A 22,409-nucleotide genomic window follows, 5' to 3' on the forward strand; every position below is an offset into this window, starting at 1 on the left:
TTCATTAATCTTAGGTATTTCAATATTTAATAATAGGTTGTTAAAATCGAAAGTCGTAACTGTGTTATTTAATGAGCTAACATGAACTAAGACTTGTGTTTTTTTAAACAAAGATTAATAACTTCAGTAGCAAATGCTATTGCTCATTGTGAATGTTAATGTATTAACTAAGGTTAACTAATGAGGTCTTATTGTAAAGTGATACCTATTGGTCTTTATAGTTCTTTTGCACTTTAATCTGTGTAAAACTTTTAACTTTATATATTTTTCTGTATTGCTTTATTGCATTTAAATGTTCAGTTATTTTTGTTATAAGAAAAAAGTTATTAAACCTGTTATACTGTATTATGACAGCACTTTTTTTTAAAACTAAATTTCAGTATCGTGATAATACCGTATACCGTGATAAAAGCATTAGCAATTAATCGCAACATGAAAATTTGATACCGGCATATCCCTAGGTGGGACCAAACGTTTTTTTTTTTTAAGTTATTGTTATATTTTTCCAAAAAATAAAGATAAATATTCATTCAATGTTTGTTTTTTTCCTACAATATTTTGGGTAACAGGGTTGAAGTTTGAGATGGACAAGTGCAATCAACAAAAAAATTGAATAAGGTTATTTATGTGTAAAAAAAATAAAAAATTTAAAAAATAATGTTACTTTGATCATGCAGTAGCCAGTGTTATTTTAGTATCATTCAGATACTACTATAGCTTTTATGAATATTTTGAATCTGTTTTTATTTTTATATTTTTTTGTTTTCAATTTTAGTTAAAGTTTTAGTAATTTTTTTTAATTTTTGCAAATTTTTAGTTGTAATATATAGTAGTTTTACATTTAGTAGTTAAAATAAATAAATAAATTATATGTTATATATGTTATTTTAGTACAAACTCAGCTAAACTTAAACTGATTTATTTTTGTTGCATTTTTTGTTTTATTTCAGTTAATATTTATTTTATTTCAAGTAATGAAATATTCGTTTTTTAATGGTTTTAAATTTAGATTCAGTTTTAGTTAACTATAGCAAGGGTGTAGGTTTGATTCTGGCATTGGTGGGAACATAACAGCAGACAACAGACATTTAATTGTTTGATCAAAATTATTTCTAGAGAACATTTAGTATTTGCTGGATATTGGTAGGGACATGTGCTGTCAAATATATATGCCAAAATAAACGTTTGTGTTTACATAATATATGTGTGTGTGCTGTGTATATTTATATGTACATATATGAATACACACACATACATGTATATATTTATTTTACATGTGTATATATATATATATATATATATTCATATGTATGTATGATTTATATTATATATAAATGTAAATATATATCATATATATATATATATATATATATATCTTAAATAATACATGTGTGTGTGTATATTTATATATACATATAAATATACACAGTACACACACATATATTATGTAAACACAAACGTTTATTTTGGATGTGATTAATCGATTTAACAGCACTAGTAGGTCATAGCATCTCTACTAAACTCTACACCCTTATAGTAACCCTGGCAGTAACATCAGTTAGTTTAAAATGTGTTTTTCCACAATTAGTGAAAAATGTATTTAGTATATTGTCAAAATTATGATGTTGTGTGAACATTTTAATTCAAGAAGTTCAGCCTCTGTGGTGGGACAGACTAAAATCAGCATTTTAATTAAAGGGGGAACAGACTCTTGAAACCAGCTCTGTTTCATGTTAGGTTATATTTCTAGATATAACAGTTTATCTAACATATCCAACAAAAAGCGTGGGATTCGTGTTTGTAATACTTTACATAAACCAACAGGATCCCAAAGTGCACATATTCATGGAAAGTGCAGTGTAAATATTGACGGTGACATTTAGATTTCAAAACAACTGATCATTAAATTATGTTTATGAAACAGACGCACATCCACAAATCCGTGAAGGAATCTGTGTGTTTGCTAGTTCTCCGTCCTCGCTGAGGTTCCTTCTCCATCTGCACCAGTTTGTCTGCGTGCAACTTATAATGAGAACCAGTGACCTATTTAGTGTATTGAATAATTAACGGTGAGCTTCTGATTTCTTCATATTCAAGGGAGTTATCTCTGCATGACTTGGCAACCAGGTACAGACTTAAAAAGGCCAGCAAATCTGTAGGCCTCATAAAGCATTAATACAAAGATAACAAATACGGCTTTCTCATTCGGTATAATGGGCCAGAGAGCAGCGTGAGGTAAATACGACAAGAGCTTGAGCCATGTGACAATCATAAGATGTGTCTTCCTAGCGTGGGAGCGTTTGGAGACCATCACAGGTTGTGTCGTGTTCACCCCGCTGTCTGAAAAGGCTTTTAAACGGAGAGCAGACGAAAGCGAGAAAGCACAAGAGAGAAAGAGCCGAGGACTCTAGAGAAAACTACTGTTGGACTGGTGTTTCACTTCCATTAAATCTATTATCTCTGCGCCACCGCGTCTGATTCTGTCAATTGAATGGCTGATTACTGTCAACAGATCACATTTACTGCTACAGCTCCATTATTCTCTCGGGGCCCTGAGAGAAAGCAGAGGAAAAGGCATCCACATCAGAGGTGAGCGACTCGAGCCGAGAGCTGCCGCTATTAAAGATGCATCAAGACTCAAGTTGATCAGGAAAAAGGAGGCTAAAGCTTGTGTCTCATTAGCCCGCGTGAAAACACTTCTGTTCACTTCTGCACTGACATAACTACGGGAAAAACACACGATTGTGTGCAGACACGGGAAAAGAAACGTGAGTGTGGGAGAGAAAATGACAGAAAGCAGGGTTGCCAGGGGAACGCCAGTGGAATTCGATTTGAATTTGAATTTTTTAAAAATGCATTCCATTTTTCATCAGCAACATATGAGACACTTTTAGAAACATTTGCTGGTATTAATGATCAATATTTGAAATTCTACCTAAAGAAATTTGAATTAAATGTATATAGATTCTGTATTTATTTTTTATATATGTGTATTATATAATTTATTTAATAATTGTAATTAGTAATTGTAATCAATTGTCATAGTGGAAGAATGCTCTTCCGTTTATTTTATATATATTACATTCTCTCTCTGTCTCTCTCTCTCTCTCTCTCTATATATATATATATATATATGTGTGTGTGTGTGTGTGTGTGTGTGTGTGTGTGTGTCAAGTGGCAACCTCCCGCTCTCTCTCCTGAAGCCAACAAGGAAGTGACTTAAACTGTAATTCATCAATCAACCGCTAGAGGCTGGCTGCAAAAGGGAGTCAATCCCATAGACTCCCCATGTTAAAATGCCTAACTTTACAGCAGAAAAAAACATGTTTACAGCCTGGTTCAAAAAATGATTTTGGTCTATATAGCTAATTTTGCCCTTCATGACAACTGTGAGGGGGGGGGATTTTTTTATAACTCATCCGTTTAAATTATATTAAGCCTTAAAGTTCTGCATAATTAAGGGCGTGGCCACTTGAGTGACAGGTGGATTGCCGCTGCTGTCACCTCCGTCGAGCTAGGTGGGTGTGGTTTCAGCAGCCAGCTCCCACCTCTTTGCCCATTTTCGATTATCCGGGAGTGACGCGCGGCTGCCAAGATGGCGACGGCCGCCTCCGCCCACTTTTGAGCTTCAAAAACGTTCTTCGGAAATCTACGTGTGACGTCACGGACACTACGTCCATGTTTTTATACAGTCTATGGTGTGTGTGTGTGTGTGTGTGTGTGTGTGTGTGTGTGTATAAAATAAATTGATTTACATTTTGAACATTTTTATACAATTATCTAGCAATGATAGCCATTTGTGATGCTTTATGGAAAAATGTACATCTTTTTTGATGGCAGTATTGTTTTCACTATGTGAACGTTAGGTGTGATGTCTAAAAATACTGTACATACTGTATGAGGAATAAATATGAATATTTAGTCAAAATTATTGATGTAATAATTTATGTTTTGACTAGTTATTTCAACATAACTTTCAATGCAACATCCTATGGGGCATGTAGCCCAGTGTTGCCAAGTCCACGTTTTTCCCACAGAATTGGGCTGTTTTTATACTGCTGCCGTGGGTTGTATTTATAGAATGCGAATGTGATTTTGGAGTGATTTTAGATTTTTGCCAATTTCCACCGGAATGTGATTGGGCTGTTTTTGTTATGCAGACCTGGCAACCCTGATGTTGCCAATTCAATTTAAATGTACACTTATGAAATAAAAGATTCTTAAATTCTGAATTTTGCAACACCTTTAAAGAGAACAGTGTTATTTGAATATCACTGAGATACTATTAGTTTTTATTAATATTTTGAATTTGTTTTTATTTTTACATTTTTTGCTTTCATTTTAATTTTAGATAGTTTTAGTAATTTTGTTGTGCTTTTTGTCATTTGTTATTAGTTGTTATTTATTATTTATTCATTAGTTTTATTTATATATTTTATTCATTTTTATTTCAGTCATTTTAGTATATCAAGTTAATATTTCAAGTTGCTTTAGCAACTAGATGAAATAAAAATAAATTGACGTTTTTTATATTTTATCTCAAGAAACGAAAATGTTTTTTTATGGTTTTAGTTTTAGTTAACTATAATAACCCTGAGAGGGAATGAGTGAAAGGAGAGGGAAAAGAGCCAGAAATGGAGGGCTGGAGCGAGAGAACGAGGGAGCAAGAGAAAACAGCGCAGTGTATTGGTAGCTGAAGGAAGTCAGGCCTGACCCTCAGTGTTTCTGTGCTGCTTAACGCTTCTGGCAACTTAATGATGAAACGAGAAGCCTGCGCCGGAGCATCACATCACAGCGCTGTAATCCAGCACTCCAGGGACAGAGATAAACACTGAGAAGACCTCGCATTCTTCTCCTGTGTCTTTCAGTTTTATTACAAGAAAAATTGCGTTACACACAATTACAGGCAATAATGACAAAATAGAAAGCCCATTGATCTTGATAAAGAGGGAGATGATTAGCTGTTGTTATGGCTGTAAATGCATCATTTAGCACTGCTGTCACGGCACAGCTGAAAAACAGATCATCAGACGCGTCGGGGTAACAGATAACACATAATCGCTTGAGCCTATGTTTTTAACGTACTTTTCTATTTAATCGGTTCTGTAATATCGGGTTTAGAGATCGATGCCAGCATTTGGTGGGTTTCTGCAGAACAGACCCCAACAACACCATTAAAGCACTGTGTGTTCAACAAGAAACAAGACAGTTCAGGGAGAGTGACTTTCTTAATGCATTGCTTATGAAAATGATTCTGAAAATGTTTACTGAACAGCCGTTCACTCTCAAATGTGAAATGCACAGTATTTCAAGCTTAATGTTACATAGTTACAGTCTAACATAAACATGAAATTACATTTGCCACCATATTATTATTATTATTATTAATGCTATTTTCTTTATGGCATAAATTAAAAAAATAAAAACAACAAATGCCATTATTTTCTTTAATAAATTAAAAAAATAAAAACAACAAATGCCATTATAATATACATTATTATTATTATTATTATTACATGTTTTATTGTTTTTAATAATATTTTTCTATATTATGTTATGTTTTGATAAAACAATCTAAAATAAAAACCCTTCTGCATACTGGTTATAGTAAATTATTATTATTATTATTATTATTATTACTATTTTATATATGGCATAAATAAATATATTAAAAACAACAACAAAAATAATTATAATATAATATAAATTATTATTATTATTATTATTACACATTTTATTGTTTTCAATATTTTAATAAAATGTTAAATAAAATAAAATTGTAATAAAACAAAATAAAGTAAAATAAAAATCATGCTGCATACTGGTTATCAGTAAATAATAATAATAATTTTAATATTATAATTATAATAATTATTGTTGTTGTTGTTATTATTACATATTTCATAATAATATACTATATATAAATTACTATTATCATTACTATTTACTATTATTAATAGTAATTATACTAATTAATATTATCATTACATATTATTACATATTTTATTGCTTTTAATAATAATAATAAATGTAATTATTTTTCATTATGTTTTTTTTTTTTATAAAATAAAATAAATAATTCTGCCTATTGGTTATCATAAAAATAAGTACTAGAAATCCAAATCCAAAAACAATATCAGTTGACCTCTAGTGAGGGTGATCATGAAAAGCAGATGCATAGATCTGGTGCTGTGGGTGAAGAAGGCCAGAAGGTGCAGCACTCACAGCTCTCGATCTCCAGCGTGCAGTTCTGCTCGTCCAGCGGGTATCGCCGCAGGTCCATCATACAGGCCGCGGTGGTGGTGATCCTGAATACAGAGCAGAGACAGGGGACTGTGGGGATTACTGACGCTTCTCAAGGACAAGAGCAGCCCTCCTCCCTCATCTAAACATCCACACTGCTGGCTCACCTACAAAAAGGCTGCAGATCGGTCTTTAAACTACGTTCCTGTTGCTCAAACACTGGAGAACAGCATCAGCAACACCAAGGTCATGGGTCTGATTCCCAGGCAATGCATGAACTGATAAATTGTGTACTACCTTTAATGCAATGCAAGTTGCTTTTGATAAAAGTGTCTGCCAAATGTAAGTAAATGGTATAATGAGCAAGTATTAATCTTGAGTGGACAACCAAAGCCCTCGTTACCTGAAGAAACACACTCCTCTGAGTCTGACCCAACTGCAGCAGCAAGGCCATTCTCACAGCAAATGAAAACGAGGTCTAGAAAATACAATTTAATAGATGCCTCTGAACTTCATGTGGGTGGTTAAAACTTCATCTGAAGAACTGCTTATCTTTAATAATTTAGCGCATAACTCAATTCGAAATCCAAATTTTTTGGAAGAAGTCTCTTATGCTCACCAAGGCTGTGTTTATTTCAATTTCAATCAAATTATCAAAAATACAGTAATATTGTGAAATATTATTATAATTTAAAACAGCTGTTTTCTATGTGAATATCTGTTAAACTGTAATTTATTTCTGTGATGCGCAGCTGTATTTTCAGCATCATTACTCCAGTCTTCAGTGTCACATGATCTTCAGAAATCATAATAATATGCTGATTTGCTGCTCAACAAACATTTCTGAGTATTATCAATGTTGAAAACAGTCGTGCTTTTTAATATTTTTGTGGATACTGTGATACATTTCATTTTATTTACATATAAATATCATGAATTATAAATAACTTCAATATTATGAAACATTATAAATATAAATATAAATCATTCTGCTTTTAATTTTAATAAATAATTTCATATTTCTACTCAATTTTGTGAGTTACCATCAGTCAGTTTTCATTATGATTAATTAATAAAATAAAAAAATTTAAATTAAAAAAAATAAATATATATATATATACATATATATATATATATATTAAAAAGTAGAACTTGTGACTGCAGGTTGCGAGTTTAGTACAACTTTGATTTGATTTAAAGCAGCATTTAAGCTTATGCTTTCACATTTTTGCAATTTTTATCATGTAGGTTATGGTTTATTATGGTTTGTCAGCATAGCGAGAACAAGCCTCATCAACATTTGGGGTCAGTAAGATTGTTTTCTGTGAAAGAAATGAATACTTTTATTCAGCGAGGATGCATTAAACTGATCAAGCGTGATGTTAAAGACATTCATAATGTTACAAAAAAAAATCTGTTTCAAATAAATTCTGCTCTTTTTGATTCGATGTAAAGCAATTTTTTTTATTTTTGTGGGTTGCTATTTTTACCGTATAGAGTTCTGATTTGTCAGCAAGCCTCTTTCTCTTTCTTCCCGGTCATAAATCAGCATGCTAAAAACATCAATACTCCTGAGGTTCCTACTGCATCGTCCCACAATCACAACTCCACAGGAAGCACTGGAAGAACTGGGAGCTCTGGGAAATCAGGAAATTAGGCCAAGATGGCAGAGGTAAAAATAACAGGCTATTTATAGGTCTCTACATCATCAGCAAAAGTCTCAGTGCGTTTCGGTGTCTACGAGATGGATGGATGAGAGAGTCACTGGTTCCTCCAGCTGATGAGGTCTGGTGTTTCTGGAAGCGTGCTGCTGGAAAGCTGTGAGAAGTACTCGAGGTGGAGTTGATTAGCCTCTTTCTCTCGATTTCTCGATTCCTCCATCATTCCTTACCATTGTTAACCCTTTCATCTTCTCCTTCTCTTTCCATCGTCCATCGTTCTTTCACTACATACAACATGTCTCTTTTTCTCTCTGTTGGCACGGGGACCATTCATGACACTGACTTTCATTAATCATCAACAAGCTTGAATGATGACATTTATTCAGCACACGCTCGGTTCAGTTTTCCATCTGTCTAAGAACAACTGATTAGACAATACTGTTCAAAAGTCTGGGGTCATTTTTTTAAAATAAATTATTAATGTTTTTATTCATCTAGGATGCATTAAGCATAAAGTGACAGTAATGGCATTTATAATCTTACAAATAAATGCTGTTCTTTTTAACTTTCTATTCATCTGTGAATCAGCAATGTTTCTTGGGCAGCAAATCAGCATATTAGAATGATTTCTGAAGATCATGTGACACTGAAGACTGGAGTAATGATGCTGAAAATACAGCTGCGCATCTCAGAAATAAATTACATTCGACATTATATTCACAGAGATTAAATTATAATAATATTTCACTGTTTTTACTGTAGTTTTGATCAAATAAATGCAGCCTTGGTGAGCAGAAGAGACTTATATTCAGTTTGAAGAAAATATATAATAATGTATAATTTCTGTTTAAAGTTTTGATGCTTTTGAATTAAAACTGGTAATAATGAATACTATTTCAACAATAATTTTGTCTAGTTGAGGACTTGCTTTGTACAATTGTAATATAGGTGCCACTTAAGACTTTTCCTTTAAACATGCATTATTCCTGAGAGAAAGAAGAATTAGTACGATATAAAGGAGAAAATGAAGGAACAAATCCATATTAAAGCAACCTGGATGTGTGTTTTTTCATCAGAGGGGGCTAATATGATTTATTTGTCAGGTGTTATTATTGCCCCCAACCACTCACTGCTTGATTTGTATCCGCTTGAAGAGGCTTGGCTCAATATATTAAGAGTAGAAGGAAGCTAGGCCTGACCCTCACCGGTTTAGTGCCGCTTAACGCCTCTGGCAGCTTGTATCTGCTTGAAAAGGGTCTGAGGAATAAAAGTCGGGGCTGTTTACTCTCTAGTGCCGTTAGACTGCTACTTCCCTGCATTGAAACCCACCAACGCCGATGTCTTCTCATCCACATGCATTCAAGAGCGCTCTCTTTACCAGCACACTAGACTTCATCTATCCATCTATCATTGGCGGGCCGCAGCGTTACGGGTTCCCCGCGCACCGCACAGGTTCATGTAAGGGTTGGGTACAGACCCCAAGGCAGCATGTGTACCTTTATTCCAAACGACCTTGTTTACTAAGGCTTGTGCTGCAACACACCACGCAGGGGTCTGACTAAATTACATTATGATGGTGGCGAGAGGAAGAGCTGAAAACACGGCAGCCAAAATGGTAGTCCTGAATTGCATCAAGGATTTTGCAAACTAAACTACTGGAATGTGATTTTTTTTTAAGCCTCTGGTGCTGTTCATTCATTCTTGACAGAAAAATTTGACTTCAATAATAATCTTCAGCCAAATGTCTTCTTTAAAAAGAGATCTTAAGTTAAGTTAAGCATTTGTTGCTTTGTCGTAAATCAGCAAGCTTTACTATAGTTTAAGTTGGAAATTTCATTTTCAGATCTATGCTGAAAAAGTGGTTAACAGGTAAAAAAAAAAATGGGTCATAACTATTCAGTAAATATAATTTAGTACCATAAAATATTATATAAAAAATATTAAATAAAAACAGCATAGTTGTTATATAAAATATAGTACATTTCATTTAAATAAAAAAATCGGTCATTTTTGACCACAACGTGAACAACACCAGAGGTTTAAAAAGTATAGCGATTGTTTCGATGGTGAAAAATGGTAGCTATATGGTTGAAGTGAAGGGGCTAAAAAACAAAACAAAACAAAAACACCTGATGATGTCAACAGACATGGAAAGTCATTTGAGTGCGCTTTAAGTTGGAAATTTCATTTTCAGATCTATGCTGAAAAAGTGGTTAACAGGTAAAAAAAAAAAAGGGTCATAACTATTCAGTAAATATAATTTAGTACCATAAAATATTATATAAAAATATTAAATAAAAACAGCATAGTTGTTATATAAAATATAGTACATTTCATTTAAATAAAAAAATCGGTCATTTTTGACCACAACGTGAACAACACCAGAGGTTTAAAAAGTATAGCGATTGTTTCGATGGTGAAAAATGGTAGCTATATGGTTGAAGTGAAGGGGCTAAAAAACAAAACAAAACAAAAACACCTGATGATGTCAACAGACATGGAAAGTCATTTGAGTGCGCATACACATATAATGTGCACACACAGACTAGGAATGTGCACTAGAAAGTGTTTCTGCATAGCATTAAAGATACCAGGGTCATTGGGTTTGATTCCCAGGAAATGCATGAACTGATAAAATGTGTACTTTGAATGCAATATAACTCGCTAAGCACACACTATGAGGTGTTCAGCAAGGCTATGTACTAGGCCCAATTAAGAAGCGTTACAGTGCAGTTAGGGCCACTTCTGTCTAAATGCAGCTGACTAATTTAGGACATAATGGACTTAAGCAAATCTAAATTACTACACATAGTGACTGAGAGAAGAAGAGGTCTTCTGTTTACCTTCTCATTTACAGTGAATGAGCCACACAATAAAATGGAGACATTATCATTAATTCTCATTTACAGAAAAGGTTGCCTATTATATGGAGGTGAATTGCATTGGCTGGTGTTACTTTTTTTTTCCAGCGACTTGAAGATGTCTAAGGGCAGAATAGGACAGCTTCTATTTATAGCAGGCATTATTTTATTTTGTGTAATCACGCATAACTGTGCTATCTTTCTGTGTAAAGGTAGGTGAATATACCAGCAACAACAGGAAAACTCAGATAGGAGAGGCATCACTGCAAGGAAAATAGCTGAACTGGTAGCAGAATTCAATACCACGTCCTTCTCTCACACTTTTATGTCTGATACTGTCAATAGCGGCCTAGCAGGATCACAAAAGAAATCTATATTAAAGTAATATAAAAGTAAATGCTCTGATCTTTATGTGACATGTCCTTGTTCTGCCTCCCCATGAGAATGTTTTTTTTTATATTAGTATTTTTTTTGCAAAAATTCTGTACATTTATGTTTAAAAACAAATAGTTGGTGGTTAATAGCTTGATTTAATTTTTTGCATTTGACACATGCTTTTATCCAAAGCAACTTATATTGCATTCAAAACACATATTTTTTCAGTTCATGCATTTCCTGGGAATCAAACCCATGACGTTGGTATTTTTAATGCTATGCTTCACACTATCTTAATGCACATTCCTAGTCTGTATATGCACATTGATTTAATTAACTTTATTTTATTTTTTTTGCATTTGGCACATGTTTATATCAAAAGCAACTGATGCTGTGTACTAAAACGCTGTGAATGGGACACATCACAACACAAAAAGCTGATCACTGCTAAAACTATATTTGAAATGTTGGTTTAATTCAGACAGAAGACATTTTGTTTACATTTAAACAAATGAGTCTATCCGACACTAGTCTCAGCCTAAGATAGCAATGGTTTCTTTATACACATTGCACACAAAAGCAGAAGGCACTTTCGATCTGGCAAATTTGATCTCATTGGCTGAATTTACACAACTTCCAGGAGTGAAGGCATACAGGTTTTTTATCAGTACATATGGAAACAGAGTAGTGTTTAAAAAAGTAATACCCTTATGAAAATTAACCATGGTTTTACTATAAATAAAACCAAAAAACCATGGTTACTATAGTTAAACCATGACCACAAATGAACCGTAGTTTTGCTACACTAACAGTAGTTTAGCAATGGTATTTGTAATAAAACTGATTATACAAATGCTAATCAATCCGCCAAAAAAAAAAACATGGTTACTTAACTTTACCTTTAATAAAACCATGGTTAATTTTCGTAAGGGTAGGGTCAACACAATACGTTTTTGGGAAAGAACTAATCACTGGATTGAATGACACTAAAAGTTTTGTTTGATTCATTCATTAGCAATTTTTTTTTATTTAAATAAAAATTAAACAGATATCATTTTACATGTCAGTCTGACAGTCTTTTTGTGTTTAAGTGGATGATTCTTGTCCAGAATAAGCAGCAATGCGGATCAAATACCCTACAATTGATTTTAAATCAACACTGTACAATGCATAAGAAAGTTTCTTGCATCTTTAAAGGCTCCAAACAATGAAAGTTCAGTTTGAAACTAAATGAATATGAAAATATCTTTGGCATAATAATAGAAAATATTTTGACATTAGTCCATTAAAACAAGGACGACACAGACTGCTAAGCTGTAACATGATTCACTTGTCGTATTATGACTCAGAAATTGTATTTAAGCCTGTGTATTTTCATCTCCTGGCCAGAGTCCGTGTTATTGGTTGAAGTCTTTTAGGAGCAAGATAATCAGATCTACCTGCCTGTGCTAAATTGTCAGACTGGGCTCTCACAGACAGCTATAGAAGAGTGCTGTTATTTTCTTCTTCTCCTGGTAATTGAGGAACATGCTTTGGCAGGCTTAGTGGAGCAGGGCACCCAAGAAACACAGACAACACACCGCCACTCATCACAAACACACACTCCCATACGCATTCACAAACCCAGAAAGCCCATCTTCCAACACTCTTTTGTGTCAAACTGCAACAAAGCACAGATTCGCACTAAATTTAAGATGTCACAAAAGAGAACGCTCTATTACTGCCTCCTCAACACATGCTCACACACACACACACATGCGGCCGCAGCCGGTGCTGTCTCACATGCGAAGGTCTCCATTGACAAAGTAGCATGCTGGCAGTCCCGAAAGCAATGTTCTGCGGGCCAGGTCACAGCACTCTCACACATTCCCATCAATGTTTCATCATGTGCATTTAGTATTTCTGCATGCAGTTTGTTATGTAAAAATAGCTTATGTAAGTGGGCACTTACATAATGAAGCGTTATAAATTATATTTATTGATTTTGGTCGCCTTAACAACAGTGAATTATCTGCTGCAATGCAGATATTTAATTTTTAAGCACTCTTCTGATAAGGACACTGCTGTCAGGCTGAGGAACAGAACGCACAATGCACAGCTTTGGAATTAGCAACAACAATTTCATCCCTTCTAAACATAGACAGCGATGTTGAGTCACTTACACCGGCATAATGCATCAGCAGCCAGGGAAAATAAAAACAGGCCTCTGAACACGTCATGAACGCGTTATGTGGGTGGTTTGCAAATAGTTTGCATTGACAGAATGATGAGAGGAGTCAAACGTGATTACGGGTCGATAACGACAATGGCGATGACCTCAACGGACGTACCTTAATCCGTAGAGCACGGTGCCGTCGGGATGCAGGCGTATCATTCGGTTCTTGACTGTCACTCCGTGAACGAAGGATTTCTTATCGTTGAGGAAGTAGGTGTCGGGCACCCACAGCTGGTCAGCCACGCGGTTATCCAAGGTTAGATTCAGAGGGATCTCTGTGTACGACAAGCGCTTGTCTCGCCAAGCCTGCTGGAAATACATGGTCAGGGTGTAGTCCTAAAAAAAAAAAGAGGAACATTTGGAGAAGATGAGATCATGAAGACTACTGGGAAATACAACATTCTTCCTATCTCTCTCTGCATTTGGGTTTTCAGCTCATGTTCAATTTGATGTTTCCAGATATTTAGAGAAATATGGGCATGTGACTTACACTATGAACATGTAGCCATCACTATAATATTTTTATATGTTTACATCAATATTTAATACTAATATGACTGAGGTTAATATTTAAAACTATACTGTGATTAATATTTAAGTATTTAATATTAATATTTAAAACACTGTACAAATGTTACTTTAAGGAGCTCTTTCCTCCTGATCGAATCCTTTAGTTTAGTTTTCTTGCCGTGTCTTAATGTATGTACACTACCATTCAAAAGGCTGAGGTCAGTAAGATTATTTATTTATTTATTTTTTGGTATGTATTGGAAAGAAATCTCTGCTCACCGATAATGCATTTATTTGATCAGAAATACAGAAAAACAGTAATACTATAAAATGCTATTATACTATAAAATAATCATTTTCTAGCTTAATATGCTTTAAAATTATTTTAACATGATAATTTGCTGTTTAAGAAATATTTCTTAGTATAATCAATGTTGAAAACAGTTGTGCTGCTAAATATTCTAGTGGAAACAATGAAACATTTTTTTTCCCAGTATTCTTTGACGAATAGAAAATTCAGTGAACAGCAATCGTTTGAAACAGGAACATAACATTATAAATGTCTTTACTGTCACTTTTGATCAATTCCACGCATGCTTGCAGATTAAAATGATCAATTCCATAAAATAAAACTAACATTTAAATAATATTAATTTAAAATGTAAATATGAATTAATTTAATTTGAAATAACTACATTTACTTCAATTAATTCATTGATTTAGATGTTACCACATGAAGCAAATTATGTTTATTTAATAATTTTCAGTCCCAAGACACATGATCAATGTCTCATCAAGCTGCTAATAAAATAAGAGCTAATAATACTGTACCAAGAATATATATTGTCTGCTTGATTAGTTACTACTAACTGTTGTTGATCATTACTTTCAGATCATTAGTCAACAAATCCTGTGGAAACACTGCAGGTGGTGTCAGGCTCGCAGATGCACCTTTTCATTTAACCCAGCTGAGTGCTCACTAAAAACCGCCTCGCTCACAAATCACTCTGTGTTTCAAGTCATTACAAGTTCGGATGTGAGCACAAGTGATGAGGTCTGAGTGTGTGAGATGTTTACTCTGTAATTAGCCCATCCATTCCCACCCGTCTGACACATTCAGGCCGATATGTTGACGAGCATTGTCCCACTGACAGTCTAATCAGTCAATCACAGTGAAGCATCAGCTGATGTTTTATGCTCATATTTTGTAAAAATTTCTCATTTTAATTCTGTACCATCCATTATTTTCTCATCCGAACTGTTTTTGAGCATGCACTTTTCTCTTGCCTCCTGGGATGAAATGCCCCTGATTTTCGGGAGTGCTGTGGATGTGTTTATCAGCGTGGCCAGAGATTGAGGGGGCAGTGGGCTGGCTGAACGCTGGCAAGCGGTTTCTAGCCCAATATTTATCTCTCCGTGCTTCTCCAGCGGTGACCTGTGAGGGAACTCTTAAAACTGGCCAAAAATAACCAGCACACTTGATAAAGTTACTCTCAGGCATTAAAGGACCAAACCTCGCTCTGATTCAAAAGCCAATGGAAGAACCAGCTGCGACTCACACTGTCCTGCATGTGCAACTTCAGCATGAGCAAGCACACGCTAAACACATCTGAACACACATACGCACACCACAATTCTCCATGACAGATCCTGTACACAAATATAATTTTTTGCACCACATTTCTTTTAGACTAGACTGATAAGAATCCAAATTACTGATAACCAAGATATGACTATAAAACCCCTAATGAGCATGCAGATGGTCCATCATCAGCCGTCGACTCTCATAATATCCTCCCATCTCCAGCATTTGTCATTATGCGTAGAGGAGGTTTAGGATGGTGCTGAGCATCACGCTGCAGGTTTCCCTCAGGAGAAGCATCAGAGTCACTTCAGCAAACTCTTAAAGGGACAGTTCACCCAAAAATTAAAATGTGCTGTTAATTTACTCGCTCTCATGCCATCCAAGATGTAGGTGACTTTTTCTCTTTAGCAGAACAGCGAAGAGGACTTTTAGTTGAATTCATGGACATTGGTGGTTCATTAAATGTAAGTCAATGGCTACTGTCATTTTGAAAGTAAAAAAAAGCAAGGAGCACAAAATACCAGTGACTCCTGATGATATATTGAGGTCTTATGAAGCGAAATGATCAGTCTGTGCAAGAAACTGAACATTATTTAAAACATTATTACCTGTAATCCAGAGCCTCAGGCACATGGTCCAGAGTGATGTCCGGTTCCCAAACGAATCATTCTTTTGAACCGGTTCTATTTAGTGAACCGGATGAATCAGTTCACGGCTCGAGCAGCACAGATCTACAAGTTACTCAATCAAAACTCACTTACAAATGCCTGAGAGTCACTCCGACTGGAAATGAGCAGAAATAGCGTCGTATCTGATCCTGTGATGAATGAATCATTCAGCGCTCCAGTTCCTCCAGCAGACACTGAACTGAGGAAACAGTTCGACTCGGACCGAAGACCGACGAGCCGCTGATGTTCACATGCATGAACCGAACACACGAATGAAGGGCCAAATTAACGATTTTATGGTTTCTCATAGTTGTCTCACAATTGTCTGACTTACTTTCTTGTGTGCAACAAAACCTCTATCATTTAAGGTGCATTTCAATTAACCGAAAGTGAACTGCAAAGTGGACTTCACAGGGTATATTCCACCATCCTGTGAGATTCCAGTCCAAAGGGAGTGAACATGTTCAGTCCAAACGCATAGAGAATAAGGGCGCATCGATACATCACTTCACAGGAAGTGGAGAAGGAAATTCACCCACTGTGTAAATTAGCATCACTCCAGTACTTAAAGACATTTGACTGAAATAAACCAGGTAAAAATTCATCTTTATTGAGTTTAATTAATCCCAGGTGTGGTTTGTACGTGGCTGTTTGCAGGTATAAAGTGCAATGGTTAAATAAGATCAAATGCACATCTAATATAACTAAATCAAGTTTATTTTATTATTAATCAACGCAACACTCAATTAAGCACCGTCTAATTTATTTGCATTAAATTAATAACACATGAATGTGTTATATACAGATATATATTAAATGAAAGTATGGTCATTTATATTACATTACATTTATGAATTTGCAGAAATAACTCATTTTGTCATCTTCGACAGGGAGCAGAGAAGAGTGAATACTCCGTAGGGACCTTGTCAATCGGAACGCAACTTTGCTTTCCTTCGAGGGAAACAGAAAGAGACGTTATAAAGAATATTCATGCTGCTCTCAAGCATAAAATGAAAGCAAATATGAACCAGCAGCTTTCAAGCAAGAAAGGGAACTAAAAAGCACCATAAAAGTGATCCATGTGAAAAAAAATGATAGTTTTGTGTGACGTGAAAAATGAAAGTCACTAAAAAAAACTAGTCTTCCACCAGAGACCTCAAAACTCAAATTTATATACAGTATGTTATGTACAGTAACACATTAGAAGTAACGCGAGTTACATAATCAGATTACTTTTTTTCAACTAGTAAAGTAATGCATTACTTTTAAATTTACAACGGAATATCCGAGTTACTTTTTCAAATAAGTAATGCAAGTTACTTTGTTTTCCCATTTATTCACTCACACTTCTCCTGTCCCCGTGTTGAGAGAAATCTGAGAAAACAGAGGCACTTCCTTTAGTCTGAGGCTTATTAACTTCACTTTTGGTGCCCTTACAGTTGCCAAAAATATAACTTTTGTGTTTTTTGTTATAAGAAAAAATAATAAGCAAGCCCAGCCCAGCTGACAAAAAGTAACGCAAAAGTAACGTAATGCATTACTTTCCATAAAAAGCAACACAATTAGTTACTTTTTCATGAGTAATGCAATATTATAATGCACTACTTTATAAAGTAACTTTCCCAACACTGGTCAATAACGCTAAATGTCATTGCTTTTTGTGCATTGCATGGATACAAGAAGTCAGATTTCATGGATAAATTGATGAATGTTCCTCACACAAAGCTATCATTTTATTTCAGAAGACTTGAAATACAGTACGCAAGACGCGTGGACCACTTCAATCATCGTATGGAAAAGAGCAACATGAACATTCTGCTAAATATCTGCTTTTGTGTTCCATGTAAGAAAGATCGTGTTTGGAACAGCATGAGGTTGGGTAAACTATCCACAGAATTTTCAGTTTTGGATGAGCTAAGCCTCTGATAAAGAATGAGGATTTGCGCTATGCAATTATTGTATTCTTTAATAATTGCACTGTCCATGGAGCGGACCTGACTTACATTTCACTGCTGGTCATATATTCTCTATATAACCATGTATGTGACAAATAAAAATCTTGAATCTTGAATCTTGAATCTTGCATGAAAAAATGTTTTGATGATATTTATGCCAAATGATATTCCTCCATTCTGAGCTCTTTAAACACAGCGTTCCAGTGAAGTACTACAGTGAAACAGGACTACATATATAGCATATGCTGATGTATTACGGTTATTAATCACAAAGAGAAAAACTGGAGAAAAATGGAAAACACTGACTGTAGATTAACATCTTTGGGAAAAGAGGTTAAATATACATTTTTTCTGAGCGGAGTGTGGATGCCAGGGTACAGAATGTGGAACACCTGGGCTTGGAACTTTCCTCTTGGCTTCAGTGCCAAATGTGAGCATAATTACTATGGTCACAGATGGTAGCAGATGCCTCTTTGGGCTCTGTTTACTCTTCTTTGACATCAATAGATCTCAAACCGAGACGCAAACACACGGCTTCTGTGAGCTCACATGCAACCGAGTGGATTTATCACCATTTCTCTGTTGCTAGAATCATGCATGAAAATAGTGCATTGGTGCATTGATATATAATGGGCTGTTGACAAAATAATTGTTTTTTTTTTGTTTTTTTTACAGTATTTCATATGATGAAATTTTGCTGTTCTTTTTCAATCAATTACAATGACCATAAAAGTATTTAGCTGCATTGAACACGAGCATTAAATTATTTAGAAAGTATCCTTTCAAGTTCCACAGAAGAAAGTAAGTTACGCTTTGGATCAACATGCAGGCGAGTAAAGGATGACAGAATAGTAATTTTTGTCTGAACTATCCCTTTAAAGCGTTTTGAGAAGCAGAGATGTTCTGCAAGAGTGAAAAAGCCTCTGTTAGGTTGTGCTGTTTAATCATCGTTAACAGAGCTGAAATTTGCAAGTGCACATTAATTTAATCAAGGACGTCTTTAAATCTGCAGCATAAATGTACTAATTAAGGGCGCACCGGTTATGAATTCTTTATGTGACATGAAAAATCGGCAACTAAAGAAGTCTGAGACATGAGAAGAAGCTCTTTGCATGCAATGAAAGTCACTGGAACCAGATCCGTAACTCTCGCTGCAACTGACCGACTTCCTTCCACTGGCTTGAGCAAGCCGGCACTTAAAAATACCAAACCAGGACTCAACATTAAGGATGGACTTATGATGCAACACCATGGTTTAGCTGGTTAACATGGACAAGATTCTGTCAAAATTGCAAGAATTATTTGTGACAGTCTTGGAAGCCTATAGATTAGAAAGGAGAGAAAATTATAAACACATTTTAAAAAACTGGTGTAGGATTTGCTACACTCTAAAATTGCTAGTAAAATTACAAAGAAATTGCAAGTAACATTGAATTAAATGTGAAATTTAGAAGTAGAAAGACTGAAATAGTATTTTCCTGTTTTAAAAGTACTCCAATATTGTACAATTTTGAAAAATACTTTTTACAGTGATGTAAAAAATAAATAAACACATATATACTAAAACACTTATGCAAATTTATCTTCCATTAAAGGTCCCATATTTTACACCTTTCTGGAGTTTTATTTTAGGTTTTGATGTCCTTAAGAATATATATTTGCGGTATAAGTACCAAAAACCATCTCAATATATTTTTACAGCTCCTTTCTCAGGAGCTCTGCTGAGAACAGGTCGATTTTGGCCTGTCTAATTAATATTCATGAGCCTCTCTTCTGACTGGCCTGTTGTTTTCTGAGTGACGCACGGCCAGGCCAACCACAGCTAACTAGGGTCAGCCGACGTCACAGCGCTAGCTGGAGGCAGCAAAACAAAGGGGAAACTGGAGGCGTCCCATTCAAACCAGCGCAGATTCGGCTACGTAAGGAGCTTAAAATATCATCTTGTTGTGATGTTGGGTGCCAGAATCGACGTAATACAGCCTCAAATTAGAAATTTGATCGCATATCTGCTGCCACTGCCAGACAAAAAACCGACGATAGCTGTGGTTAAACGCGATAAAACGAGCGGACTGGACAGAAACGATCGTCAAAAATGCTCGCGTTTGCAGCGCACACTTCTTATCGGAAAAGGTTCAATAAGGTATTGTCTTTTGTTGTTATGGGCGCGTGTACATATTTCTTGCCATATGTCTATGTTTCTTGCATCTCACGACTATGTCGTGTATGAAATAATGTCTGTGTGCATGTGTGTAAAACAACAAACTGACGATTTATATATAATCATTTGTAATTGTATATATATTGTTGTGATTAATTGTGGCTGGAACAATAATGTAGCTGTAAAAATAGTTGCCTGCTGAAATTGAAATGTATATACATCTTGATCATGACTAGATAGACACGGTGAGTTTGTCTTTACTATACACGTTAGATGTGATAACCTCATAGTAACAATCCTGTCAGATCGTCCATCCTTTGAGTGAGAGTGTAACGTTACAGGTCAGCCGATCTGGTTTCGTGGTTAAAGTTAACCGTTTCGACATGTTTCCGTGTTGTTGTTGCTCAGCAATGGTATGGACGTGATGTTGTCTGTGGTTTGGCAAAAGGAGAGTGGGACGGTGGGCGGTGCTCGGGGTGGTGACTGAAGGCGGTGACTGTGTAGTTCTGATGTCAACTTTTTACGGAAGTCAAAACGGTTCGTGAAAAATCACAGCTACTTTAAGCAGGCTGTGTGCATTTTACTGTGGACTGACTGTTTTGAAACTTATATGGTAGTTACATAGCACCTAGACCTCAGTTATCATGAAAAAAGCCAGGAAATTTCATGTCAGTTGTTTAATTGTTAAATAACACGTCTTTATCATATCACATGTTCAGGTCTTTAAAAAATATTTGATCATTTTTTCTTACAATAATGTGCGTAACAGGGTGGAATTGTCATGCTTAATGAATGTTTACTTTGTACGTGTTTTTATGCCTGCATAAATATGGTCTAGCTGGTTAACATAGACGATTTTGTCAAAATTGCAAGAATTATTTGTGATAGTCTTGGAAGCATCAATTAGAAAGGAGTGAAAATTATAAACAAATTTAAAAAATTGGTGTAGGATTTACTACACTCGAAAATGTCTAGTAAATTTCACAAAGAAACTTCAAGTAACATTGAATTAAATGTGAAATTTGGAGTAGAAAGACTGTAAAAAGTACTCCAGTAATGTACAACTTTAAAAAATATTTTTTTTACAGTGTAGTTGTGCATTATTGCACATTAAATACGTAAAAAAATATTTGTTGTCATTTCTTTTGGAAAGAAACCAATCTATATTTTCCGACAAAATGTGTTGCTAAAGGTATCATTTGCTGTGGGTGGGTATTTAATGTTGGAAGACGTACAAATCAAACCTACTGAACTGACTGGGCCAGCAGAAAAAAACAGATCCTTATTGTTGATCCAGCCATAGTATGATCTACAGCAGAGCGCGCCAGATCTGAGAGACAAGCATACGTAAGATAAAGTGAAGCATGCCAGCTCTTCAGATAGATATCCAGATCGATAGATCATACTGAGATTGTGACAGGATGACACGACGTCATTTGTCGGGTCTCTCCCACGGAGCTGACACTGACGCAGAGGCTGCTGGGAGTTCTCCATTAAGCCTGTCGCAACCCAAATCCAACACTCATCACGTTCAGCAGACATCCATCTCCACGGCACACAACGGAAGTCAAGCGAAATGAACAGAACGCAAAACAAAAGATGATTCTGTTTTCCAGGCATTGAAATAAATGGCACTTTCCGAGAATAGGGTAGTGCATTTTTTCAACAAATAGTCAATGAAAGGAGGTGTTAACCTTTAAAAAATGATGTTCCTCGACCTCAGAATATTAAACTGCAAATTATATTAGCAGTTTTTTTTTCTATTTATTTGATTTGAGGTTTGTAATTTTTGTAACTCTGTTGTAACCAAACATTTGATCCATTTAAAAATCACGTTTAAAATCACGATTTTTACATTTTCTATCAATAAACATTAAATAAACATGCAAATTACACTTGTGTAACAGGGTGGAATTGTGAGCTTGATCAATGCTTTCAACACTACAATTCATTATTTTGAGTCCAGATTATATTTTAACTTGTTTTTTTACTTTATAACCAATGTTGGGGCAAATTACTTTTAAAATGAATTCATTACAACATTGTGTCACTCCCTAAAAAATAACTTGCGGTACTTAGTTACTTTTTACGTTACTTTTGCATCGCTTTCTCTCATCTGGGCTGGGCTTGCTTGTTTGTTTTTAATATAAAAAACATATATTTTTGCTAAATGTAAAA

The 22,409-nt window shown here is 35.0% G+C and overlaps 1 protein-coding gene across 1 annotated transcript in view; it reads right to left on the reverse strand.

The window, feature by feature from the left end:
- gabrb2a (gamma-aminobutyric acid type A receptor subunit beta2a) overlaps positions 1–22,409 on the reverse strand; it is a 45,379-nt gene that overhangs the window by 13,982 nt on the left and 8,988 nt on the right. The window contains exons 4-5 of the mRNA XM_016549409.1: positions 13,471–13,691; positions 6,226–6,308 (exon numbers count right to left, since the gene is read on the reverse strand). Of these exons, the coding sequence (XP_016404895.1) occupies positions 6,226–6,308; positions 13,471–13,691 (304 nt within the window). The remainder of the gene's footprint in view (positions 1–6,225; positions 6,309–13,470; positions 13,692–22,409) is intronic.

Source organism: Sinocyclocheilus rhinocerous, unplaced genomic scaffold, assembly GCF_001515625.1.
Source record: "Sinocyclocheilus rhinocerous isolate Xijiao unplaced genomic scaffold, SAMN03320098_v1.1 scaffold1696, whole genome shotgun sequence".
In the NCBI taxonomy this organism is placed as follows: domain Eukaryota; kingdom Metazoa; phylum Chordata; class Actinopteri; order Cypriniformes; family Cyprinidae; genus Sinocyclocheilus; species Sinocyclocheilus rhinocerous.